General features: G+C 44.1%; 2 protein-coding genes across 3 annotated transcripts; one reads left to right on the top strand and one right to left on the bottom strand.

Moving 5' to 3' along the window:
* Positions 1-254: 254 nt before the first annotated feature.
* Positions 255-9,140, bottom strand: rbm17 (RNA binding motif protein 17). 2 transcript variants are annotated; one of them, XM_038996689.1, is made up of 13 exons: positions 9,024-9,140; positions 8,331-8,746; positions 8,070-8,186; positions 7,803-7,969; positions 7,455-7,573; positions 7,192-7,245; positions 6,905-7,043; positions 6,585-6,736; positions 6,043-6,105; positions 5,525-5,601; positions 5,314-5,412; positions 4,865-4,937; positions 255-678 (listed from the first exon to the last, which is right to left on the bottom strand). In XM_038996689.1, exons 2-13 carry the CDS (start codon positions 8,457-8,459, stop codon positions 575-577), a joined length of 1,293 nt encoding a protein of 430 aa, XP_038852617.1. In that variant the 5' UTR covers positions 8,460-8,746; positions 9,024-9,140; the 3' UTR covers positions 255-574. The 2 variants fall into 2 exon arrangements, with proteins under 2 accessions (XP_038852617.1, XP_038852618.1); XM_038996690.1 differs by lacking the exon at positions 6,043-6,105.
* Positions 9,141-10,706: 1,566 nt separating this feature from the next.
* Positions 10,707-27,688, top strand: il15ra (interleukin 15 receptor subunit alpha). Its single transcript, XM_038995674.1, has 8 exons — positions 10,707-10,935; positions 15,533-15,724; positions 15,913-15,942; positions 20,063-20,173; positions 20,313-20,483; positions 26,881-26,919; positions 27,040-27,112; positions 27,206-27,688. Exons 1-8 carry the CDS (start codon positions 10,869-10,871, stop codon positions 27,267-27,269), a joined length of 747 nt encoding a protein of 248 aa, XP_038851602.1. The 5' UTR covers positions 10,707-10,868; the 3' UTR covers positions 27,270-27,688.
* Positions 27,689-27,951: the final 263 nt, after the last annotated feature.

Genomic DNA, 27,951 nt, shown 5'->3' with positions numbered 1-27,951 from the left:
ACAGAGATTAGTCATTATGACAGTCCTCTAACTCACCTATGACCCCTGTCTGTTTTACATAAGATCTGAATGAGGCTAGAGGGGGGGGGGGGGATGTGTTTCTTTCATAACTGCCCCAGTACCCCCTCAACGTGCCAGGCTATGTAAAGATGGAAAGCTGAGGGTCTGGTCCTCAGAGCCTCTTATGTCAGACAGAAAAAAAACTGGGCTTCCTAGACTACGCTCTGCCCTAGAAGAGAGATTAAAACAAAAGATTTTAAACAAAAGGAACATTTATTTCCAGGTTTCAATTGTACAGGTTCATATCAGGACACAGAAACCAAGACAGTAGTTCATTACCTCACATACAGGATTTTTCTGCTGGCAAAACAGAAAGTACAAGTTAAACTAAATACAGACACATTGTGCTGCTGTTGAGAGTATAAATGTTTGGGCTACTTAGAGACAGAAAGAGCTACTGGTGATTACCAATGTGTGTGTGTGTGTGTGTGTGTGTGAGAGAGCATTTCTTCTGTCCCTGTGAGTATGGATGAGGTGGGTCATAACAGTTCAGGTGGGATGGACCGTGTGTGTCTCACATCTGCTCTCCCAGGTCCAACACTCTGAACTTATCCTGGTTATAGAAGCAGGCTTTTACCACCCGACCACCAAAGAACCTCCCGTTCAGATCCACCACAGCTAGAAGACAGGAAACAAACATTATTACTGTGCAAACATTATTTATTAACACTACTGACTTGACTTTTCTGTCAGCTTAGGCCAGACAGGTCTGTAATATCACTGCCGATGTATCATTGAGTGAAGACTAGTGAGGAATTGTGTCGTTTTGTTCGTTTGGACCGTGAACAAACATACTGTCATCCTAACACGGTCTATGGGATGGTGCTCCTCTTTGATAGTCTACAGTGTTTTCATCATGGACCGTAATTCATTCTTATCAAAGCTTGAAAAAACAAAACGTTGTGGCTATCAAGAGGCTTTGATATTTCCTGGTATTCAAACACTGGAAAACACAGCCGGGACATCACCCAAGTTCCCAGGAGTTTCTCCTTCCCGAGAATGTCACAGATAAACAACAACAAACAGTCCTGGAGGCAGAGTTCAAATACACATCCAGTCTACAGTAGTGAGATGGACACTGTGAGAGTTCCTTATCAACACTAGGCACATAGCCTCATAGGGGCGTGTGTGTTTGAGCAGTGATGACAAGTATCTATTCATCCTAACACCAATGCCGGGACATTCCCAGTAAAACAGGCACATGTGTGGACAAAAGATGGATACATGTGCAGAGCCGTGGCGTATTGGTAACACAACCCGGCATAAGTCACTTCTCCTCACCGGACACCGGGGTTCAAGCCCAGTGCCCACCTTTCCCATGGTTTCTCTACCACTTGCCTGTCTCCCCCTTTGAATTCCTTACTGTCTAAATAAAGTCAAAACACCTGGAAAACAATAGTAACAATGTGTGTGTGTCCAGTCTGGTATTAGTAGCATTATCTATCCTCTACAGAAATGAACAGGGTGTGTGTGTGTCCGGCCCAGTCTAGGGTGTATATATTATGTAGGCCGTGTTTCTGTTCCCTTAGAGGATGTGATGTAACGGCGTGCGTGGAGGGGCAGGGGGTTACTGGGACAGCTGTGATGTATCACCTGGGGGGACAGTCTCACCTGCTTTCTGATCTGGGACAACCCATTTGAACTGGCCCCTGCATTAGCCTTATTACAGACGTAACAGTGATACACACACACACACACACACACAGCAGTTACACACACACAGCAGTTACACACACACCCACCCGTTAGACACACCCACCAGTTAGACACACACACACCCACAATTTACACATACCCACCCGTTACATACCCACACACCCGTTACACACACACACACGCCCCCACCAGTTACACCCACCAGTTACACACACACACAGCAGTTACACACACACACACACACACACACACACCCACCAGTTACACACACACACCCACCAGTTACACACACACCCAACAGTTACACACACACCCAACAGTTACACACACACGTTATATACACACACACACCGTTATACACACACACACCGTTATACACACACACACCGTTATACACACACACCCACCGTTATACACACACACACCGTTATACACACAAACACCGTTATACACACAAACACACACCCACGTTATACACACACCCACGTTATGTTTCACTATATTGGATCACTCCAATATATTGGTATCACTCCACGGCAGAGGGATACATCCAAAGTGAGGACTTACAGATTTACTCCGGTGTCACGGCTGGGGTCTGGTCCTATATATAGACCCCATGGCCGCGACGCACATTCTCTTTCATTTTCTCAGCAGACGTCCGTATGGTTTGAGGTACAAACTTTCTCAAGTTTGCATGGTAAGTCACTAGTAAGTGTAATATCTTGCATGGAAGCATACTTACTGGCTGTCCACATGGCCAGCCCCTCGAGTGCTCCAATCTCTGCACCTGTAGCTTCGCCCGTGGTTTGTCGTACTTGTGTTTTGTTAGTCCTAAAAAGAGACGGAGGGTTTCGACCGATTCTGGACTTCCGCAACCTCAATGTGTACTTGAAGGTACTGAGGTTCCACATGCTGTCCCCAGCCCGCGTGTTACAGGCCATGTCCAGGGACTAGTGGTTAGTGACGCTGGACCTGAGGGATGCGTACTTCCATGTTCCTGTTCACCCAGCTCATTTGCAGTACCTCTGATTTGCTTTCGAAGGGACTGCTTACGAATTCATGGTTCTTCCCTTCAGCCTCTCCTTGGCACCCCGCACTTTCACAAAGTGCATGGACGCCGTCCTGGCTCCTCTCACGTCCCGAGGATTGTTGATCCTCAATTACCTGGACGATTGGCTGATTTGTACCACGACCAGGACCCAGGTCCTGTCAGACAGAGACATGCTCCTGACCCAAATCGGCGGGCTGGGCATTACTGTAAACAACAAGAAGGGTTGTCTGATGCCCACCCACAAGGTGGCCGAACTGGACTCAGTCCTTATGAGAGCACACCTGCCCACCAGAAGTGTTCAGGCGATCTTATCTTGCTTCGACCATATGCTGGGGATGTGCCGCCGGGACCTGGTCAGCACAGACGCCTCCCAGATCGTCTGGGGAGGGGACCCAGGGCAGGTCGGTCAGCGACTGTTGGCTACCCCCTTGGAGCGGCAAGCACATCAATACACTAGAGTTCTGAGCTGTACTGCTGGCTCTGCGGTCTTTCCTTCCGCATCTGATTGGAAGACATGTCCTGGTGAGAACGGACAACACCACAGTGATGGCTTACATCAACCATCGTGGTGGCCTGAGGTCCCACCGCCTCCATCTTATGGCACGGGAGCTCCTTCTCTGGGCTCAGGGATGTCTACGCGCAGCACACATACCTGGCATCCTGAATGTGGCAGCGGATATGCTCTCGAGGGAGGGCCTGCCACCTTGGGACTGGAGCCTACATCACCAGGTCGTGCAGCACCTGTGGGACAAGTTTGAGAGGGCGCAGGTGGACCTGTTCGCCTCCCTGGGCAATGCACACTGCCCCCTGTGGTGCTCCATGTCAGATCCACCAGGGCCTCTGGGCTTGGATGCTCTGGCTCACGATTGGCCAGGGCTGGAGCTTTACGCATTCCCCCCTCTTTTTCCCCTGATCCAGGCTGTGCTGGACAGGACCACGATGGCCGAGCATCGTCTGCTGCAGGGTGGCCCCATACTGGCCCAGACAACCCTGGTTCAGCCTTCTCCTGTCTTTGTCTGGGACACCTTGGCAACTGCCCCTGAGACCCGAACTGCCGGGGAAACTCTGTGTCGTCCGAGACCGCACTGCCTCAGTCTGTGGGCTTGGCCGCTGAACGGCATCAATGGTCCATGTCAGGACTACAGGAGGGCGTAATGAACACCATGCAGAGCGCAAGGGCACCGGCAACAACCGCGGCATACCAGTTGTGCTGGCGGTTGTTCTGCTCTTGGTGCACTGGTATTGAGGTTGTGCCCGAGTCATGCAGGACGCAGTATATCCTCCAATACCTGCAGTCTCGCTTGGATGAGGGCTTGGCAGCCTCTACTCTGAGAGGGTTTTTGGTCGCCATATCTGCCTGCCATGTGGGGTGGATGGACAGGCTGGTGGGGCGATATCCCTTGTTCTCCAGGTTTATGAAGGGGGTTTGTCGCCCATGTCCAGCTAGTACCTGCTCAATGGTGAGCTGGGATCTGGATGTGGTCTTGGCAGCTTTGGCAAAGCCGCCTTTCGAACCGTTTGAGTCTGCATCTCTGAAACACCTCTCTATGGAGGTGGTTTTCTTGGTAGTGATCACTTCCATGAAGAGGGTGGGTGAGCTCCATGAAGAGGGTGGGTGAGCTCCATGAAGAGGATTGGTGAGCTCCATGAAGAGGATTGGTGAGCTCCATGCTCTTTCAGTAAGTTCTGAGTGCTACAGGATGGACCCCGAGGGGAGGAGTATATCTCTCCGCCCCAACCCTTCATTCCTCCCGAAGGTTCTGCTTACAACCCCCCGGCAGTGGTCTGGGCCTCCCTTCGGCATGTTGTGCCCTGTGTGGGCACTGGCTGCCTATGAGAAGCGGACACGGTCAGTGAGAACAACAGACCAGCTCTTTGGGACTAAACCTGTAAATCCTCACCTCGGATGTATCCCTCCGCCGCGGAGTGATACCAATATATTGGAGTGATCCATATAGCTCACATAACCGTGGTTACATACGCAACCTTCGTTATACACACACATACGTTATAGTTATACAGACAAACAAGCACACACACATCTTACAGAAACCTCAAGGAAATAGAAACACATAGAACACGTTAGGTTGTACTGACCTTTGATGGCAGACTCGACTCTCTCAAACTCCAGAAATATCCTCACTGCTTCATCATCTGTCACCTGGGCAATCTGAGGAGAACACATAGTTTAATACATATTATAAACTGGGTGGTTCGAGCCCTGAATGCTGATTGGCTGACAGCCGTGGTATATCAGACAGCCGTATACCACGGGTACGACAAAATATTTATTTTTACTGCTCTAATTAAGTTGGTAACCAGTTTATAATAGCAATAAGGCACCTCGGGGGTTTGTGATATATGGCCAATATACCACGGCTAAGGGCTGTGTCTAGGCTCTCCACGTTACGTCGTGCATAAGAACAGCCCTTAGCCGTGGTATATTGGCCATATACCACACCCCCTCGGGCCTTATTGCTTAATTAGTCAACACAATATGACTCAGCACTTAACCATACACACACAGACAGACTTATTCCTCTCACCTCAAAGATGACACACTTGATGACCTTGCCATATTTCTCACACTCTTCTTTGGTCTCCCCTTCCAAATCTTCATCCACCTCGCCTCTGCCCACCATGTTCTAAAAACACACACACACACACTTTATTGGACCTATGCACATAAACGAGCACACAAGAATTTACAATAAATACTCATGCACAGACAGACACAAAGACACGCATAGCACCCACCCGTAGCAGCACGACTTTGGTGGGGCATTTGAGGATCTCTGTGAGGGGGTTGGCCTCTGACTTCTTGGATGGGTCCACTGATGGGAGAAAGAGAGCAGAACATGTCAACAATAGGTCAAATAACTGAATATATTGGTAAATGTAAACAGGAAGAGACTCAGACTGTAGATTGGACCAGAATGTGGACCACAACTGATGTTTTAACAAAGCTAGTTTATCAATCAGATGATGAGAGGGTTACAGGCACTAACCTTAAACTCAATTAGCACATATTTTCTAGATTATCAACCATCATAATGTAGGCCCAGAATAAATGTGGTTACTAGTTCCATAATGAAACTTGACACACATTGAGATGAGCAAACTGTATAACAAAAAATCTAGAATTTGCCTGCGAAAATTAGACAGTAGGAGATAAGAATAGATGGAACAGCACAGACATGGGACAACAAGACACACGGGGCGAAACCGGATGTGATGCGTCAAGGTAGGGAGAAAGTGATGTAACAGTGCCAAACCTATTGAAGCCGAGCCCCAGCCTAAAGGCTCAGCTGCTGCCGTCTGGCTACTGGATCCTGGTGCTTTAGGAGAGGAACACACACACGCGAACACAAACAAAACAGGGGAAAAAAGAACACACACAAAAGTTCAAATGTTGAAGATTAAAATGATCAATGAATGAAAAATACCAATTAAAAACAGAATCTTGACTGAAGATGACCAAACACACAGCTACAAACAACGTTACAGTAGACAATTTTGGAACTAGAAACCAAGACCATTCATTCTGGGCCTATGTAGTACATGATAAAAATAAAAACATCTGGACAGGCTAATATAACTAGAGGAGACAATGAAAATAAGCTCGTATCCATCTTATGTAGTAGAAAGATCATGAGTATTGGTGTTAAAGAGAAAAGGGGGGGGTAGATGGCGTGTATATATATGATAAGAAAGAAATCTGAGAGAAAGACAGGAGAGCTGAGAGAGACAGGAATGAGTGAGAGAGCGAGACAGGGCAGTGAGACGGCAGAAAGTGAGGTATGAAGCATGGCGTTACTCTTCTCAGTGTTGTCTCCTATGATGATCTTGCCACCCCTCTTGCTGGTCTTCTCTACAGACAGGGCCGTGCTGAGACCCTGCTCGTGTTTGCCCAGCCCCTGGCCCTCCCGGAAGCCATACTTCTGCATGATCTTATGGGCCACGGTCCCTCTGGGGAGACAGGGACACAACATCAGATAACACCACCGAACAGAACACTGAGCGGCTGCACTATACAGGTTGATGCCATTAGAGGGCCAGTGTTCAGGCTATTTCAGTGTGTTGTGTTTTGAGTTGGGTACGTTAGACTACATAGAACTAATAGGGTATCATACTCACCCCATGTTGGCCAGGAATGAGTTGGTGGGACCGCCAGGTGGCGAGCGGGGGCGGTCGGAGTCCTCGTACATGGGGGGAGGGATGGCTGCTTTAGAACCACGGGAGGGACGCATCTCATCGTCATAGGAGTATGACGAGCCTGGAGGGGAGAGACAGACAGTTAACACACTCACCTCATCAAGCATGTTGAATGTCATCCTAACATAAAATAACACTGCTATCTACTGGACAAACTCCCCCACATCCCAAACAGACAGACACCAATCCCTTTGTGAGCCATGACTCACTGTCTCTACTATCCACGAGCGATGAGGGTGGGGCGATGGCTGCTCCACCCATACCTAAAAGAGAGACATGGGTAAGAATCAAGGGACATAGTCTAGTCACCACATACAGTCAGACACATTATCCTGACGTAATCACAACATTATCCTAACTCCTTACGTTAAGAACAAGTCCATCTGCCTAAATAATTGCATATAATAGTGATGATAACTCTGCTGTGAAGGCTCAGTGTGGAGACCAGTGAAACCAGAGGTGGTCTACTCACTCCTTTTCCTCTTCTCCTTCTCATAGTCCTCCTCCTCCTCATCTGACTCTCCTTCTGCCGCGGGGAAGCGGGAGAATCCGCTCGGAGCGCTGCTGCCCTCGTGTCGGTCCTTCCTCTTCCTGGACAGGAAGCACACATGAGGTCAGAACGAAGGACAGAACATGGACTGAAATGATGTGGTCATCGTCAGGTCCATATTCCTACAGTGTGAAAACTTCTATAAACAATACGTCATCCTCAGTTTCCTGAGGGATATAACATTCTAACTTATGTCAACAATAACAACAGAATCCTGTTGAATGTTCTAGAAGTGTAGCTTTGGTGCTGTTCAGTAAGAGGAGGTCGTACTTCTCTCTGTCCTCTATCTCCTTCAGTCGTTCCTGCTCTCTCTGCCTCTGCCTCTCCTCGCGGTGTCTCTTCACCACCTTCTCGTAATCGTTGGGGAACATGGGGTCATACTCATCAGCCAGGGGGATTAGCGCATCCCCCGAGGAGAACCCGCTGGGTGCTGTGTCCTGACACACACACATCACATAAGTCACACATAATTAACACACATTTCACATGGGATACCCTGACAAATACTTGTGTCACAGAAACACACACAGCCCTCACCTTGAGTCCTGCTGCAATGTGTGGGGGTGTGTCTATTATCTGTCTGTCATCAGCGGAACCTCCTCTCTTTAAGTCAATGACTGGAGCCAGGACAGTACCCTGCTTCATCCGCTGACTCTGAGGGGAACACACACACATCATCCATACCTCTGGATGTGGAGACAAGATTCATAGATATGGCTAGGGATGCTTTTGGTAAGCATAGCTTTGAGTCATTCCTGAAACAAGCTTTCATCAACATGCGGTGCCATTGGAACCCACCTTAGCCTGAGTCAGAGCTGCCTTCTTTACTTTCAGCTGTGACTGCAGTAGCTTAAAATTCTTGGACCAGCCCTCGGTCTTGGTGTCACTGGTCGCACTCCCGACGCCCATGTCGTCGTAAAGCGACATGGTTCTCTCAGTTTAAAGACACGGGAAACACTTTGGTCACCCCACTTCGATACCGAAGTAACTTTTTCGTTGCAGGTTAGGAGAACGTACGCAGTAAATTATAATACTTTACTTAGTATGTCAGGAGAATTAACGTAGCAGGTTCAGACACTAGGCTTAATGTTAGGAAAAGGGTTAGGGTTAGCGAAAATGCTCTCCTAACCGGCTAGGGAAATGATTTGTATCGAAGTGGCGTGAAAAGAGTGTGTCCCTTAAAAATAGTCCTGGCAGTGGCAGGATAAATAGACCTGTAAATAAAAGCAGTGTCAACAAAAATATAACGTTAGGTAACTGACATAACGTTAGATAGTTAGAGCTGTCGTTTGGATTGCAACTACACGACCGCACATCACACTGAGCAGACCATTACCAAAGACAGTCCAGTAGGTTTAAAAAAACACATTTCATTTGTAAGGACGTAGCCAGCTAGCTAACGCGTTACTAACGATCAACAACAATTGTATCGGTCTTTTGTCGCAGAGGCACACTAACAATATTTCCCACAAATAAGACTCAAATACTCACCTTATAAAATATAACTAGTAGCCAAATAAATCGTTGTAACGCGTGAATATGTGCCTTTTTATCAGCATATATCGCTACATAGCTTGCTACATGGACTTCCAAATCGATAGAATAAACGTCATCAAAAATGGTCAACTTCTTCTTCTTTAAAATTGTATTAGCGGACCGCAACCAACTGCAAGGTGCATACACTGCCACCTACTATACCGGAGTGTGAGGCCGGTCACAGCCTCCTACTAATCTATTTCCCTTATCTAGCCCTGTGTTTCTGCCTACTGTTCCGAAGTGTGAATTAATTACACTTTGTGACACAAAATGAGAAAGGATAGGGAAAAAGCAAGAAAAATTGCCCTACCGACTATCCCTACACCTATTAAAAACTCACCACTATTCCATCTGATCCTACATCATGCAGGCCCGGCAGCCTGGGAGGACGGGACACTTTTGTTCAACACACCTTGCACATTAATGAGCATGAGATTTCTGAACAGGCCTTGAAACCATGCCAGGACCATCAGAAGCACCAGCCCCAAAAGTAGGTCCATTTACTACAGGTAAGCTCCATCAGTCCGCACTGTAGTTCTACCAATTTGTTTTACGGCCTCTGCGCACGATACATCATGACTAATCCGATATCTTTGAGCCTCTCTCTGTACCTGGCATCCACCAAATGCTGCACTGTGTTCTCCCCCACAATTACAGCACTTAACTTTCACATCGCATCCACATTCACCGTAATTACGTGCCCCTCCACAGCTACATGTCCCATTCAAAACCCTGCAGTGCATATGGGACAGATTCTCTAACATTGAAACTAAGGAATCCTAGGTGTATTTTTCCTGGTACGACTTTCTCAAACCTCAGCATCACTGACAAGCTTTAACTTCTTTGACCCGCTTTCCTGCTGATCAACCTTTTGGCCTTAATCACTCTGCCTCCCTTCACATTTTCTTTAATATAATTTGTGGACATATATATTGGGACCCCAGTGATGACTCCCCTCAATCTAGCATAAGCACCAGGGACATGGCTTTTAATCTTCTTCCCATTAAATTTGTCCATTTTGAGAATCTTCTCTTGATATAGTCTGTATATAGTCTCACTATTGTTATTTTACTGCTGCTCTTTAATTACTTGTTCCTTTTATTTCTTATTAATATATATTTTTAACTGCATTGCTGGTTAAGGGCTTGAATTTAAAACGTTCCACCTTCTCCACTGCTGTCCCTTCGATGTTTCTGTGGTCTATCGTTGGTTAGTTATAAAAATCTATGACATAGTCTTACAATTGGAATTAACGATTGTATATTGGAATTCAACCAACACAAGCCATGTCTAGCAATTCAAAGGTTGTGTGTTCAAATCCCATCATGGACAACTTTGGCATTTTATCTAATTATCAGCTTTGCAACTACTCACTACTTTTTAGCTACTTCGGCATTACTTAGCATGTTAGCTAACCCCAACTCCTAACCTCTAGGTTTTTTATTTAACCTTTATTTAATTGATAACGTTAGCGACCTAGCTATACAAAATGGATGGAAATCAACAAATGAATACATACCATAGGAAACGTAACATATCATACTCATTTTAATATTGAAGATTTACATTTACTATGTTACTTCTAACCCTGAGTCCAGGTTGTAACAGTAGATTGAGAATGAAAGTGAAAGTGCCAAAGTGGACGCTACACATGTCATGTGGATGAAAGGTTTGCGGCGTTAACACAGACCACAACAAAAGGTCGGAGATGCATATTATTTTCCTGTGGCTCAGTTCATCATCAAAGAGACTTGAAAGTGAGTCCTTTATTTAAACATTGGAATAGCAGGCTCCGGGGTCATGCGGCTGCGTCTCCTTTCCCTCCTTCTTATCGTCAAAGTGTGTCGACTCAATACTGTCAGTCGAGGTCAGTACATTTTGCCTGTTACAATTATGTATAGTAAGGGATAAACGTCGTCCCTTTGCGAATTAATTTTTCCAATGTATTTTACAGAACGGCGTTGTTTATCCCGCTTATAGTTGCCAAATAAATCACACATTTACAGGTATAATCATTTTTTATTCCGTTGATTTTTTTTTAAATAAACGAATGTATACTTTCTCATATTTTGGTTGCTAGTTCGATATTTATGCTCATATAAGTAGGTTTGCTAGCAGCAAAACTATTTATCTAGCTAAATAAGCGACCCAGTCGTTCGTTCGATTAGTTCGTTCTTTATGTTCGGTTGCCATGCTCAGTGGCAACGTTCGTATCCCTTGCTTGCTGCTAGCTACGGCTACAAAACTTGTATTCTGTTGCGTTTATTTACGCGGTTTATCCCACTTACCAAATAAAACAATACTATAAGCACACATTTACCGTTAGAAATAACATTTAACCAAATGCTAGTCTAAAAGAAATGGGAGATCATGTCTAGATGCGTTTTACAGTGTAGATCTAGTATAAATACTGAACAAAAATAGCTGTCCGGTTTATATTTTTGTTCAGTATAAATTACCTGTCTGAGCTGATGACAGTGGATTTCGCAGTCAGATGAAACAGAGTAAATACGTATTTCAACGTCATTGATTTAAAAGGTGGTCATTTGTGGACTAGACACCGGCTAGAATGCGGTTTAAACCAATCGGTATACGGGATTAGACCCACTCGTTGTATAATTCCAAGGTAATGTACAGAACGTCTGCGTTTTATCCCTTACTTACTATTTATTGATTAATTTCACACGGAATAATAACCATATTATGTTTTTTTCTTTCTGACATTTATTCATGGAGGTTATTTGGGGTAGCAGGTAGCCTAGTGGTTAGAGTGTTTGGCCAGTAACAGAAAAGCTGCTAGATCGAGTCCCTGAGCTGCCAATGTAAAAACAATATGTTATTCTGCCCCTGAACAAGGCAGTTAACCCGCTGTTCCTAGGCTGTCATTGTAAATAAAAACGTGTTCTTAACTGACTTGCCTAGTTAAATAAAAAACGCGTGTGTGTTGTTGAGGATGCTACTCACCTGTTGGGGGCTGCCATCTGCATAGATTGAACAACACTCTTAAAAGGTGTTATCTAGAATCTAAAAGGGTTCTTTGGCTGTCCCCATAGGATAACCATTTAAAGACCCCTTCTTGGTTCCAGGTAGAACTATCATTCTCTCATACACTCTTTGAAAAAAGGGTTATTTGGCTGTCCCCATAGGAGAACCCTTTTTGGTTCCTGGTAGAACACCTTTTGTTTCCATGTAGAACCCTCTGGCGAAAGGGTTCTACATGGAACCATGACATAGACTGACCAGGTGAAAGCTATGATCCCTTATTGATATCCACTTCCATCAGTGTAGATGAAGGGGAGGAGACGGGTTAAAGAAGGATTTTTAAGCCTTGAGTCAATTGAGACATGTATTGTGTATGTGTGCCATTCAGAGGATGAATGGGCAAGACAAAATATTTAAGTGCCTTTGAACGGGGTATGGTAGTAGGTGCCAGGTGCACCGGTTTTAGTGTGTCAATAATTACAACAATGCTGGATTTTTCACGCTCAACAGTTTCCCATGTGTATCAAGAATGGTCCTCCACCCAAAGGACATCCAGCCAACTTGACACAACTGTGGGAAGCATTCAACATGGGCCAGCTTCCCTGTGGAACGCTTTCAACACCTTGTAGATTTCATGCCCCAACGAATTCAGGCTGTTCTGAGGGTGAAAGGGGGTGCAACTCAATAATGTTCTGTACTCTCAGTGTATTTGTGTGTTATTTAGTGCAGTTTCATCAAATCTGTTTTACACATTTGTTTCAGATACTACCAGGTGACCTAAAATAGAGAATCAAATAGCTTGATTGTCCATGTTATTACTATCTTAAATCAACCATAGCCTATGTGTTAGGGTTGTAGATGTAAAGAAAAATTTATGTTTTTAATTAAAAAGTGATGGTCAATTATTTCTTTCCCAAATGGTCCCCAGAGGAAGAAGGCCTAATCACTATTTCCTGTCTGAGAAATGCTGAAAGAAACCAAGTTTCCTTACCCTGAAAGCAGTCTAAGCAGACAGAGGCCAGTTATGGCCCTAAACTCAAACACTCGTAAAAACATAAAAAAGTTATTGTCTATAATCAAAGAATGTCATTTTGGCCATACATTTTTTGAAATGTAAGTTTTAGAAATTGATAGAAAGATTTTAAAAAATTAAATACATTTTGGAGAGATTTTTGAAATGTAAATACACCTGGAACCACCTCCTTGTGGTTAAAGTGTCCGCCCTGAGATTGGAAGGTTGGGAGTTCTACCGAAGACTATAAATGGGACCTATTTCCTCTCTGCTTGGCACACAGCATTAACGAGTGGATTGGGGGTAAGGCCCTGTGACAGATTCGGGTGTATACTTGTACATTAAGAGGCTTCATGCTACAGAAACAGAATATTCGATGCCTGGGACTTGTTATGAATAAAAGCCTATACAGACAGATTGGTAAAATATATCTGCTTGTTGACAAGATGATAGGGATTCACTGAAGGGAAATATTGACCAACAGAGCATCTTTGAATAGTGCTCTTCATGTACACCTCAAAAACAAACTAGGGGTTTTTATGTTTTGAGCTTCTTTGTTGTATATTGAAGTGTAATATTGGGATGTAAACTCAGACTCCATTTCAACTCAACATGGTGCGCCAATAACCATATGTGTGTGAGATGTATACTTTTGATACCATGAAGATTTTTAAGACTACCAAAAAACACCATGGTTGAACACTATTTGGCAGTGGACACTATTTGACATGACAGGAACCTGCCACATCTGTGGGCCAACCAAATGAAGGCTCTTTTAAAGGCTCTCTGAAATGTAATAGTTAAACATTTTCACACCCATTGTCTTGCTTATATTGTCCTTAAAACATTACTCAAACCTATCTTTCCTCTCGTACTATGTTTTCTACTAACCTTCCAGAGAGACCAGGGCTGCGGTCCAAACGCTTAAAAGACACACCCTATCCCCTCAGCCCTCAAATTATGTGGACACTTCTGAAACGCTTAAAAGACACACCCTATCCCCTCAGCCCTCAAATTATGTGGACACTTCTGATGACGAACCATGACGTTTGACGAGTATACACTTACAGGGCAAGGGGCGAGGGAGGTAGGAATGATTTTTAAATGGACCACCCTTGGCTGGAAATTTGTCACTCGTTCATCCCGCGATGATTGTGTTTTCAGCCACCGGGTGCTTTATATGCGCAACAGTCAATTGAGTGCATGTCTACTTATATTAAATATATAATTATTAATATATGCCTACTGTATGATAGCTAGCAAATTAATTAGCTAACTAACGTTAGCCTGCCTAGCTTATGAAGAAGGAAAATGTTTTATTTCTTCAATTTCTCAAAAGATAACCAAACAAAAACATATTTACTTTTACGAGACGTGTTTGTGTAGTCATGTGCATTAGTAGCACAATTTCTAACTTATATGCATTAGTTTTTACTTACGCTTGTATGTTGACTTCTCCATTGATGTTGTTTTTAAGTTTTCACAGACTTTTCTTAGTGGATGTACAATGGCCGCGAATTGAATTATGGGGGGTTTCAGGCCCTGGAGTGAACATAATTGTACACTCGCAAAGCTGACTAAAAACGAGAGCTGGGGGGCTTAAGTTGCAAACTTCCCTTGCTTGGCTAATCATTTGGACCGCCCTCCAAGATGGCAACAGGGATTCCCCCAAGGGCATAAGGTGAGGATACAGTAAGTGGAAGGGCATAAGGCAAGGGTACAGTAAGTGGACGAAGGTGTGTCTTTTAAGTGTTTGGACGGCAGCCCATGAGTAATGGCAAACATTGTTAAAGCCCCAGTGCAGTCAAAATTAGTTATTTCTTCTTCTGTATTATGTATTATATTATGCTACAACTGAAGAAACTGACACTGTAAAAGTGTGATTTTTTTTGTGATAATGTGAAATGATAATAGTTGCTAGTTGAAAATACAATCCACAAAATCTTCACAGGACCTCCTAATCAGCAAATGTTGCATGGATGGAGTTTAGGCTTGCCTGGTGACATTACCAGATGGTGTAAGTTAGTTGACCAATAACAAAGAGTTTGAAACCTTTCTGCCAATAACAGTTAATTTTCTGATTACATATCCCTCCCATTAGGTCCCTCCGCTCTGGTGGATTGAGCCACATTGTGGTTAACATTGTGGCACTGCTTAGGTGCACTTCCCTCCCCACTCAGACCACTCCCAGACAGTCCTAGCACAATTATTGATTGAAAAATAGTTTTTTGCTAAAAATCTATTTTTGTTTATTTTGGACAATTTGAGTGGACAACTATTACAGTAGGTACTTAATTGTTAAGCAGAATAATCTGATAATAACATATGCAATGGGGCTTTAAAATGCAGAAAATGCAAAATTGGTCCCCCAAAATGTTCAAATCGCGACTGCGCCACTGAGGCTTTGGTTCCACCCCGGTGTTATGGGAACACACCTTATTTACTTAGTCACCTTCTCATCACCCCTCAGACGTGTGCCCACCCGTGTCTGAGTGGAAGCTCACCAAGCCCCTGAACACGAGGGATAATTATCAAGAAAACGATTCTCTGCGCTACCAGTGTGTGGATGGCTATGTGAGGAAGGCGGGGACCTCCAATCTCATCAAGTGCAAACGGATTGGTCAGGTTCTTCAGTGGATACCCCCAACACTGACATGCATACGTAAGTAGACACTCCTATGACACATTGAGACAGACAAGCCACACCTATAAGATCAGGAATTCCAATTATGCAATAACTATAGACTATATCTGTAATGCATATCCTTTACATATAAAGAGCAAGTATGAGACTAGATATTTGGAACAAACGTCTGTATTGTCTGGCTGATTCTCACATGCTTATTCCAGCTGACCCATCCATTCCAACTACGATAAAACGTGAGTATTGCCTGTCTGTATGCCTGCCTGCCTGTCTGTCTCTGCCAGAGAGAGAAAGAGAGATTTAGGAATGTTGTTAATAAATGCCAAAGCCTGATGGCAGGAAAGGGTTGTAGTGCGTTTCATGTCAGGGGAGATCAATGAGATTAAAGCCAGCAGCCAGCAAATCAAACTTCATTTGCCACATGCGCCGAATACAACAAGTGTAGACTTTACCGTGAAATGCTTACTTACAAGCCCTTAACCAACAGTTCAAGAAGAAGAAAATATTTACCAAGTAGGCTAAAATAAAAAGTAATAATAAAAAGTAACACAAGAATAATCTGTACATGTAGGTGGGGGGCGAAGTGACTATGCAGAATCCACAAACTCGGCATCATTCAAGATTGTTGCTTTTGTGAGAAGGTGTTAAAGTTCACAGTTAGCCACTGTTATGTAAATGACAGCTGAAAAGTACCCATGGAACTTAAAACTCTCGACCCGCTCCACTACAGCCCTGTCGATGTTAATGGGGGCCTGTTCGCCTTGGCTCCAAGTCAGAGCAGGTCCACCGGCGCCATAGCCCAGTGAGACACTTCCCCCATACAGGGAAAAAGAAAAGTCCGAGCCTTTTGGGTAAAACACTGGGGTAAATTGTCAGTAGAGAGAGAGAGAGAAAATCATTATCTCTGATATCTGGGAAATGAGCCAATCAGTCAGCTGCACAACGTTTCCATATTGTTACTGTATGGTTTGAACATAAGGCAGTTAAAAAAATAAAGTACAAGTTTGAAAGTACTATGGAAAGCAAATGGGTGCATATTTCTTTTAACACCACAGACTAAAAATAACTGACCGCCGTCTCGAACGCCCCTTAAGTCTACATACCCTCTCTCCTTTCCTCTTCTTGTCATTCAGCACCACTACTTTCACTTTCTCCTATCCTTTTGGGTACCTGATCTGTGTGATACAGTATATGGAAAGATACATTATATGGAACGTTCTGTACATTGCCACGGGACCTAAGGCAGCGTTTCCCAAATTTGGTCCTCGGGAGCCCAAGGGTTGCACGTTTTGGTTTTTGCCCTAACACTACACAGCTGATTCAACACGTGAGGATTAGTTGATTATTTGAATCAGCTGTGTAGTGCTAGGGAAAAACCAAAATGTGCACCCCTTGGTTTGGGAAACGCTGACCTAAGGGAAAGAGTCCACTGACATTGATCAGACTGTGGTTATCAACCGTCTTGAGTATACGATGTGATTCTCTCTGTGATTTGAGCTGTTTCTGTGGCCAACCCCACACTGTGTGCAGGTGTTTGTTTGACTTGGGCTGGGACCTACAGTGCCTTCAGAAAGTATTCACACCCTTTGACTTTTTCCACATTTTGTTCTGTTACAAAGTGGAATTACAATGGATTTAATTGTCATTTTTTGTCAACAGTCATTCAAGGGTTTTTCTTTATTTTTTACTACATTGTAGAATAATAGTGAAGACATCAAACTATGAAATAACACATATGGAATCATGTAGTAACCAAAGAAGGGTTCTATATTTTATATTCTTCAAAGTAGCCACCCTTTGCCTTGATGACAGCTTTGCACACTCTTTGCATTCTCTCAACCAGCTTCACCTGGAATGTAGTCTTGCAGGAGTTCCCACATATGCTGAGCACTTGCTGGCTGCTTTTCCTTCACTCTGCGGTCCAACTCATCCCAAACCATCGCAATTGGGTTGAGGTCGGGTGATTGTGGGGGCCAGGTCATCTGATGCAGCACTACACCACTCTCCTTCTTGGTCAAATAGCCCTTACACAGCCGGGGGTGTATTTTGTGTCATTGTCCTGTTGAAAAACAAGTGATAGTCTCACTAAGTGCAAACCAGATGGGATGGCGTATCACTGCAGAATGCTGTGGTAGCCATGCTGGTTAAGTGTGCCTTGAATTCTAAATAAATCACTGACAGTGTAACCAGCAAAGCACCCCCACACATCACACCACCTCCTCCATGCTTCACGGGGTGAACAAACATATGCGGAGATCATCCGTTCACCTACTCTGCGTCTCACAAAGACATGGCAGTTGGAACCAAAAATCTCAAATTTGGACTCATCAGGCCGAAGGACAGATTTCCACCGGTCTAATGTCCATTGCTCGTGCTTCTTGGCCCAATCAAGTCTCTTCTTATTATTGGTGTCCTTTAGTAATGGTTTCTTTGCAGCAATTCGACCATGAAGGCCTGATTCCCGCAGTCTCCTCTGAACAGTTCATGTTGAGATGTGTCTGTTACTTGAACTCTGAAGCATTTATTTGGGCTCTAATGAACTTGCAATAGATGTAACTCTGGGTCTTCCTTTCCTGTGGTAGTCTTCATGAGAGCCAGTTTCATCATAGCACTTGATGGTTTTTGCAACTGCACTTGAAGAAACATTCAAAGTTCTTGACATTTTCCGCATTGACTGACCTTCATGTCTTAAAGTAACGGTGGACTGTCGTTTCTCTTTGCTTATTTGAGCTGTTCTTGCCATAATATGGACTTGGTCTTTTACCAAATAGGGCTATCTTCTGTATACCAACCCTACCTTGTCACAACACAACTGATTGTCTCAAACGCATTAAGAAGGAAAGAAATTCCACAAATTAACTTTTAACAAGGCACACCTCCTGAAGCTGGTTGAGAGAATGCCAAGAGTGTGCAAAGCTGTCATCAAGGCAAAAGGTGACATTATTCTACCGCGTAGAAAATAGTAAAAATAAAGAAAAACCCTTGAATGAGTAGGTGTGTCCAAACTTTTGACTGGTACTCTATATTTCCACACTAATACTGTGAAAATGATGATAATACCCTTTTAGTGTAGGAGCTATTTGAAAAGCCTGTCTGAAATTTCAGCCTGTTTTGGAGGGATGGCGTTTTGGCCTGCCTGGTGACATCACCATGCAGTAAATTAGTTAATAGACCAATAAGAAAGAGAGTTCTAAACCTCTGCCAATAACAGCTAATTTTCTGTTTCCCCCTCCCGACTCAGACCACTCCAAGACAGTCCTAGCAAAATTGTTGTTATTTTGGTTTCTTTTTAACCAATTCTCAGTAAGTTACTTAATTATTACCCAGAAATGATTTGATATTAAGCTAAACAGCTGCATTGGACATTTTAAACACTGTTATTGCACACAGGGTGAGTCCATGCAACTTATGTGACTTGTTAAACAACATTCAAGAAATTTTAGCTTTTAACAAGGCACACCTCCTGAAGCTGGTTGAGAGAATGCCAAGAGTGTGCAAAGCTGTCATCAAGGCAAAAGGTGACAACTTTGAAGAATCTCAAATATAAAACATATTTTGATTTGTTTAACACTTTTTTGGTTACTACATGATTCCATATTTATTATTTAAAAGTTTTTGTGTCTTCACTATTATTCTACCACGTAGAAAATAGTAAAAAAATAAAGAAAAACCCTTGAATGAGTAGGTGTGTCCAAACTTTTGACTGGTACTCTATATTTCCACACTAATACTGTGAAAATGATGATAATACCCTTTTAGTGTAGGAGCTGTTTGAAAAGCCTGTCTGAAATTTCAGCCTGTTTTGGAGGGATGGCGTTTTGGCCTGCCTGGTGACATCACCATGCGGTAAATTAGTTAATAGACCAATAAGAAAGAGAGTTCTAAACCTCTGCCAATAACAGCTAATTTTCTGTTTCCCCCTCCAAGACAGTCCTAGCAAAATTGTTGTTATTTTGGTTTCTTTTTAACCAATTCTCAGTAAGTTACTTAATTATTACCCAGAAATGATTTGATATTAAGCTAAACAGCTGCATTGGACCTTTTAAACACTATTATTGCACACAGGGTGAGTCCATGAATGTGACTTGTTAAGCAACATTCAAGACATTTTAGCTTTTCGTTTTAAATTAACTTGTAAACATTTCTAAAAACATAATTCCACCTTGATATTATGGGGTATGATGTGTAGATCATTGACACAAAATCTCAATTCAATCAATGTTAAATTCAGGCTGTAATACAACAAAATGTGGAAGAATTCAAGGGGTGTGAATAGTCTCTGGAGGCACTTAAGTCCCTGCCCTGGTTGTATTGATTTCCTGTGACTGACCTCTTTCATCCTCTCTCCCCCAACAGCTTCAACAACCCAGAAGACAACTCCATTTCCTACAACGCACCTCTCAGTGCCCACAGAGAGAGTTAGCCCAAGACCAACCACTATCAGTTCAATTTTATCTCAAACACTGCGTATGTCCCTCCCAATTTTCACCAATTGCTGCCTTGCTTCTCTCCGTATGTTAATGATGAATGTCCCATGTGCCTCTATGAGGTATAGTTGGACAGGTCAGTTAAAACTGTTACTCTGACCTTTCCCCTCTAACCCTAGATCCTGTCACAAAGACCCAAGAGGTCATTAATACGGTTACAGTGACAACCACCATCATCGATGACATCACATCAGTGCCAGTGGATAAGTCCAGTGCGGTGACCTCTGTCTCCACAAAGACCGTTTCTCCATCAGAGAGTTACTGTGTCTCCAACAGAGCCCCAACCTCCAGTCAGTATCCAGTTGACGGTATAAGGAGACTTGTCCCATAGTATATCACTCTACTGAATAGTACAGATATATTTTTGTTGCATTTATTTAAGGATCTGTGTTGGGTAATGGTCCATTCTGGTGTACTGTTCTTTGTTGTTCATGCTAGACCAGGGGTTCCCAAAACTCTTTGGCCCACGACCCCATTTTGATATCTGAAAATTCTCATGGCCCCAACCATGTAATTTTTTTTAAATTAAAATGTAATTAACAGCCAATGTTACTTTTTGTATTTGGGGCTATGACAGTCCATTGCAAATTAGTCTGACAATGTATCTTTTCTCAACACCACTAATGAGATGGGTGTGCTTGATGCATGTAGTGTCGGAGCTTCTCAAAGTCAGGGGCGTGGTCGACAGTGCGCACCTCATCTCTGCTGTCACATCCAACCTCGATCTATATTTGGTTTTAATGCAGACGAGAGCACGGAATCCAGCTTCACACAGATATGAGCTGGCGAAGGGTGGCATGAGTTTTTTTTATTTCCCCACCCAGCATGCTTGTGTTCAGTTCATTCAGTCTCCCAAATGTATCTGTTATGAATTGAACTTTAATTAAATGAGTTGACTCTTCACATGGGATGATTTTACTAAACAACAAAAGAAATGGAATATTGAATGATCCCCAATCTCCCAAAAACGTTTTCAACATACATCTGTAAAATTATAGTCTAGAAACTAAAGCTTTGGTTGTCTTCCTCTCAGGCTTCCATGTCTTCTCCCTGGACCTCCTCAATGTCCACCTCTTGAACATCAGACTCTGAGGCCTCATCTTCACTGTCACTTTCCAACCTTGTTGAGGATGGCTCGTTGTCAGGCTCAAAAAGCCAAACATTTTCCCAGATGGCCACCAAATTTTCAACCCGTGTATTGGTCAGCCTGTTGTGTGCTTTGGTGTGTGTGTTCCCAAACAAGGACCAGTTGCGCTCTGAGGCGGCTGATGTTGGTGGGATTTGGAGAATTTTATATTTTTACATTTTTTATTTAACTAGGCAAGTGAGTTAAGAACAAATTCTTATTTACAATGACAGCCTAGGAACAGTGGGTTAACTGCCTTTGATCAGGGGCAGAACGACAGATTTTTACCTTGTCAGCTCGGGGATTCGACCTAGCAACCTTTTGGTTACTGGCCCAACGCTCTCACCACTAGGTTACCTGCCGCCCGATGATGGAGGCAACAGGGGAAATAGCCTCAGATCCACAAAGTCCATTCCACCAGGTGGCTGATGAGATATTTTGGCATGACTGCCATATTGCATCTCCATCCCAAAGCCCTTGCTTGGAAGTGTACTTCGCCAGACTGCCAAGAACCTTGCCCTCATCCAGGCCAAGGTGGTGAGACACGGTAGTGATGACACCACAGGCCTTGTTGATCTCTGCACCAGACAGGATGCTTTTGCCAGCATACTTGGGGTTCAACATGTACGCTGCGGCGTGTATGGGCTTCAGACAGAAGTCTTCACGCTTTTTGATGCATTTCAGAACTGCAGTTTCCTCTGCTTGGAGCAACAGTGAAGTGGGCAGGGCAGTACAGACTTCTTCTCTTAAACCTGTAAGCAGAGTCTGAACATCAGACAGGATGGCATTGTCTCCCTCAATCCGTGCAATGGCTACTGTTATAGGTTTCAGGAGTTTCAGGCTGCTTACCACGTTCTCCAATAATACATCATCCAGGATGTTCCTCTTGATGGGATGCTGTCCATATCAGCAGACTGTGATATGGACATTTCTTGGAGCGACTCCGTCCCCTCCATGAGACTTTCAAACATGATGACAACACCACCCCAACAGGTGTTGATGGGCAGCTTCAATGTGGTGCTCTTATTCTTCTCACTTTGCTTGGTGAGGTAGATTGCTGCTATAAAACTCAATGACCCTTCAAATACCTAACCATTTCCTTGGCTCTCTTGTAGAGTGTATCCATTGTCTTCAGTGCCTTGATGTCCTTGAGGAGCAGATTCAATGCATGAGCAGCAGAGCCAATGGGTGTGATGTGAGGGTAGGACTCCTCCACTTTAGACCAAGCAGCCTTCATGTTCGCAGCATTGTCTGTCACCAGTGCAAATACCTTCTGTGGTTCAAGGCCATTGATGACTGTCTTCAGCTCACCTGCAATGTACAGACCGGTGTGTGTGTTGTCTCTTGTGTCTGTGCTCTTGTAGAATAGTGGTTGAGGGTTGGAGATGATGTAGTTAATTATTCCTTGCCCACGAACATTCGACCAACCATCAGAGATGATTGCAATACAGTCTGCTTTCTCTATGATTTGCTTGACCTTCACTTGAACTCTGTTGAACTCTGCATCCAGCAAATGAGTAGATAAAGCATGTCTGGTTGGAGGGGTGTATGCTGGGCGAAGAACATTCAGAAATCTCTTCCAATACACATTGCCTGTGAGCATCAGAGGTGAATCAGTTGCATACACAGCTCGAGCAAGACATTCATCAGCATTTCTCTGACTATGTTCCTCCATTGAGTCAAAAAAACTTCTGATTCCAGGAGGACCATGAGCTGTTGCTATCGATAAGCTGTCTGATTAATCATTTTCACCTCGAATAGAAGTAGAGGGATTTTTGTCAGAGGTTGCTTGTTGTGAGCGCTGAGGGAACTTTATGGACTTGGCCAGATGATTCTGCATCTTTGTTGCATTCTTCACATATGATTTGGCACAGTATTTGAAAATGTACACAGCTTTTCCTTCTACATTAGCTGCAGTGAAATGTCTCCACACATCAGATAGTGCCCGTGGCATTTTCCTGTAAAGATTAGAAGAAAAAAAAAATCAAAAAACCCCAAATACAATTCCATGTACAGATAAATAGTTAAGCAGTTAGATTAAACAACTCCTTTGTAAGATAAATGTTTTAAAATTAAACATGTATGGAAACAGGTGAATTAACACTCCTCAGTTAGCAGACTCAAGCAAGCTAAAACCCACATGGTAGCAAAAACTAACTAGCAGAAATTGTTAACAAGTTAGAAATGATTTAAACACACTTTGCTGTAGGCTACTATTTATTAGTTAACAAAAAAATCAGGTATGTCATATAAAATATATTCACCCCACCCAGTATTGTAATCAAAACTTACCAAATTCAAAAGGCATTCGCACATCTGAGCAATCTTATTTGCAGTTGCATGGCAACAGTTGAACAAGATGAAGGAAAAAGGACGAAGGCCGTGAGCTCTGACGAAGGCCGTGAGGCCGATACGTAAGCTTATTAAATATCAGTGATACTATCAAGAGCAGTGTGCGGTTTCCTTTTTCCTTAATCAAAACTTACCAGAAAGTATGTAGTCCTTGGCTCAGACAGTGTAGTAGAGTGGGCTCAATATAATCTCATGAGTGTGCAAGATTTTGCAAATCAGCCATACATGTGATGGAAAAATGCACTGTGCATGCAGAGGGTAGCAATTCCATTGAATTGGGGATAGTTTAACCAGTTATTGGCTTCATAAATAAGTGCATCGATGACGTCATCCCCACAGTGACTGTACATACATACCTCAACCAGAAGCCATGGATTACAGGCAGCATCCGCACTGAGCTAAAGGCTTGAGCTGCCGCTTTCAGGGAGCGGGACTCTAACCCGGAAGCTTATAAGAAATCCCGCTATGCCCTCCAGCAAACCATCAAACAGGCAAAGCATCAAAACAGGACTAAGATCGAATCGTACTATACTGGCTCTGACGCTCGTCGGATGTGGCAGGGCTTGCAAACCATTAGACTACACGGGGAAGAACAGCCGAGAGCTGCCCAGTGACACGAGCCTACCAGACAAGCTAAACTACTTCTATGCTCGCTTCGAGGCAAATAACACTGAAACATGCATGAGAACACCAGCTGTTCCGGAAGACTGTGTGATCATGCTCTCCGCAGCTGATGTGAGTAAGACCTTTAAACAGGTCAACATTCACAAGGCCGCAGGGCCAGATGGATTACCAGGACGTGTACTGCGAGCATGCGCTGACCAACTGCCAATTGTCTTCACTGACATTTTCAACCTCTCCCTGTCTGAGTCTGTAATACCAACATGTTTTAAGCAGACCACCATATTCCCTGTGCCCAAGAACACTAAGGTAACCTGCCTAAATGACTACAGACCCGTAGCACTCACATCTGTAGCCCCGAAGTGCCTTGAAAGGCTGGTCATGGCTCACATCAACACCATCATCCCAAAAACCCTAGACCCACTCTAATTTGCATACCGCCCCAACAGATCCACAGATGATGCAATCTCCATTGCACTCCACACTGCCCTTTCCCACCTGGACAAAAATAACACCTATGTGAGAATGCTATTCATTGACTACAGCTCAGCGTTCAACACCATAGTGCCCTCAAAGCTCATCAATAAGCTAAATACCCTGGGACTAAACACCTCCCTCTGCAACTGGATCCTGGACTTCCTGGCGGGCCGCCCCCAGGTGGTAAGGGTAGGTAACAACACATCCCCCACGCTGATCCTCAACACAGGGGCCCGCCAGGGGTGCGTGCTCAGTCACCTACTGTACTCCCTGTTCACTCATGACTGCACGGTCAGGCACGACTCCAACACCATCATTGAATTTGCTGATGACACAACAGTGGTAGTAGGCCTGATCACCGACAACGACGAGACAGCTTATAGTGAGGAGGTCAGAGACCTGGCCGTGTGGTGCCAAGACAACAACCTCTCCCTCAACGTGATCAAGACAAAGGAGATGATTGTGCACTACAGGAAAAAGAGGGCCGAGCACGCCCCCATTCTCATCGACGGGGCTGCAGTGGAGCAGGTTGAGAGCTTCAAGTTCCTTGGTGTACACATCACCAACAAACTAACATGGTCCAAGCACGCCAAGACAGTCATGAAGAGGGCACAACAAAACCTATTCCCCCTCAGAAGACTGAAAAGATTTGGCATAGGTCCTCAGATCCTCGAAAGGTTCTACAGCTGCACCATCGAGAGCATCCTGACTGGTTGCATCACTGCCTGTTATGGCAACTGCTCGGCCTCCAACCGCAAGGCACTACAGAGGGTAGTGCGAACGGCCCAGTACATTACTGGGGCCAAGCTTCCTGCCTTCCATGACCTCTATATCAGGTGGTATAAGAGGAAGGCCCTAAGAATTGTCAAAGACTCCAGTCACCCTAGTCATAGACTGTTCTCTGTTACCGCACGGCAAGCTGTACCGGAGCGCCACGTCTAGGTCCAAGAGGCTTCTAAAAAACCTCTACCCCCAAGCCATAAGACTCCTGAACATCTAGTCAAATGGCTACCCAGACTATTTGCAGTGCCCCCCCCCACCCCACCCCCTCTTTACACCACTGCTACACTCTGTTGTCATCTATGCATAGTCACTTTAATAACTCTACCTACATGTACATACTACCTCAAATAACCGGTGCCCCCGCACATTGACTCTGTATCGGTACCCCTCTGTATATAGACTCGCTATTGTTATTTTACTGCTGCTCTTTAATTACTTGTTACTTTTATCTCTTATTCTTTTCTGTATTTTACAAAACTGCACTGTTGGTTAGGGGCTCGTAAGTAAGCATTTCACTGTAAGGTCTACACCTGTGGTATTCGGCGCATGTGACGAATAAAATTTGATTTGATTTTTGAACATCCCCTGTGCCGTTTCATGCTCAGGAATCATAAGACAGAACATTATGTCCGACATGTATAACGAACAAAAGTCAACGCATGGGCATCTCGGCCCTCACAGCTAACGTTCATTGGAGATCATATGAGTTTTTGAGTCGTTCAGTCAGTTTCCTCTTGATTGCAAGCAATCACATAAATTATTTGTTTAACAGTGTTATTTGGGCGGAAGGTAGCGGGGCGGCAGGTAGCCTAGTGGTTAGAGCATTGGGCCAGTAACCGAAAGGTTGCTAGATCGAATCCCCGAGCTGACAAGGTAAAAATCTGTTGTTCTGCCCCTGAACAAGGCAGTTAACCCACTTTTCCTAGGCCGTCATTGTAAATAAGAATTTGTTCTTAACTGACTTGCCTAGTTAAATAAAAATATATATCTGACAAAGGTATTGATGTGAGCTTCTTTGCCGGTGCCTCCCCACACATTGAACATTTTCCCGCGACCCCTGGTCACCCCTGGTGACCCCACTTAGGATCGCGACCCCTAGTTTTGGAACCGCTGTGCTAGACAATGCTAGTCTTTAGAGAAAACTGCCTGTGTTCCTCTGCCAGCTGGCTTCACTCCCACTGATCTCCCCTGGCATGGCCATGCTAACTACACACTCACTACAACCATTTCCTGGCATCATTCTTTGACCATTATTACCACACTCATGAATCTGTCTCACTCAAGACTTGTAAGTACTTATGCAGTCTGTCTTTCTCTTTCACTCTCAGGTGAGCCTGAGAAGAGGTCTGCTACAGCCATATATGCGGGTGAGTAGGCTACCACACAGATTACAGGGAGGGAGAGAAGGAGTATAACAGGAAGTAAGTCTGAGTCCTTTCTCCTGATGGTTTTGTTTCTCTCTTGTTCCCATTGAATGGAAATCCTAGGTGTAGGTGGTGTGGTAGTAACCATCTTGCTGGTTGCAGCGTTTGGAGTACTAATGTTTTGGAGAAGGAAACGGTAAGATTGGCTGGTCAACCAGTGTTTCTTGTGGGGAAGGGGGTCTTATTACGTCTCTGTTGAATTCCAAACACTTTCTCTCCCTTATGGCAGGCTGCAGCGGTTTGATCTGTCGCCAACACCAGACGAAATAGTGCAAATGAATGTTGTGACATGAGCCACACTCCTTCCCTGACGGACAACCAGCAGCCACTTAGAAAAGACAAAAAGGTGCATCAGTCTGATGGTGGGGGAACAATGACCTTGGATTGGACAAGAAGTGGACCAAAAATTACAATGGCTTGGACCTCAGTGTCCTCGTGTGGAAAATTAAAATAACTAAAGCACCACCCAAATTGATTAATTTAAGACATATTGATTTATTTCATTGATTAATTAATATTCTTAAACTGGCAAAGATTCTAACTAATCACAACAGCCCAAAATGCATAGGATTACCTTCTCACTGAATTCACAAAGGTATGTGATAAACATGCAACTTTGGAGAACAGTGAAAGTTAGGCCCGACTAACCGGTGCCTGTATATAGCCTCGCTACTGTATATAGCCTCGCTACTGTTATAGCCTCGCTACTGTATATAGCCTCACTACTGTATATAGCCTCGCTACTGTTATAGCCTCGCTACTGTATATAGCCTCGCTACTGTATATAGCCTCGCTACTGTTATAGCCTCGCTACTGTTATAGCCTCGCTACTGTATATAGCCTCGCTACTGTATATAGCCTCGCTACTGTTATAGCCTCGCTACTGTATATAGCCTCACTACTGTATATAGCCTCGCTACTGTTATTGCCTCGCTACTGTATATAGCCTCGCTACTGTATGTAGCCTTGCTACTG

Source organism: Salvelinus namaycush, chromosome 6 (assembly GCF_016432855.1).
Source record: "Salvelinus namaycush isolate Seneca chromosome 6, SaNama_1.0, whole genome shotgun sequence".
Classification (NCBI taxonomy): Eukaryota; Metazoa; Chordata; class Actinopteri; order Salmoniformes; family Salmonidae; genus Salvelinus; species Salvelinus namaycush.
The sequence above is the reverse complement of the archived record's forward strand: the minus strand, read 5'-3'. Positions and strand labels throughout refer to the sequence as shown.

Coding starts and splice junctions, on each gene's coding strand:
- rbm17 (XM_038996689.1), bottom strand. CDS start 8,459: ATGTCGCTTTACGACGACATGGGCGTCGGGAGTGCGACCAGTGACACC. Junction 8,187..8,330: donor CAGCTCTGACTCAGGCTAAG/GTGGGTTCCAAT, acceptor TGTTCCCCTCAG/AGTCAGCGGATGAAGCAGGG. Junction 7,574..7,802: donor GAGATAGAGGACAGAGAGAA/GTACGACCTCCT, acceptor CTTCCTGTCCAG/GAAGAGGAAGGACCGACACG.
- il15ra (XM_038995674.1), top strand. CDS start 10,869: ATGCGGCTGCGTCTCCTTTCCCTCCTTCTTATCGTCAAAGTGTGTCGA. Junction 15,725..15,912: donor CCCAACACTGACATGCATAC/GTAAGTAGACAC, acceptor TGCTTATTCCAG/CTGACCCATCCATTCCAACT. Junction 20,484..26,880: donor CAACAGAGCCCCAACCTCCA/GTCAGTATCCAG, acceptor TTTCACTCTCAG/GTGAGCCTGAGAAGAGGTCT.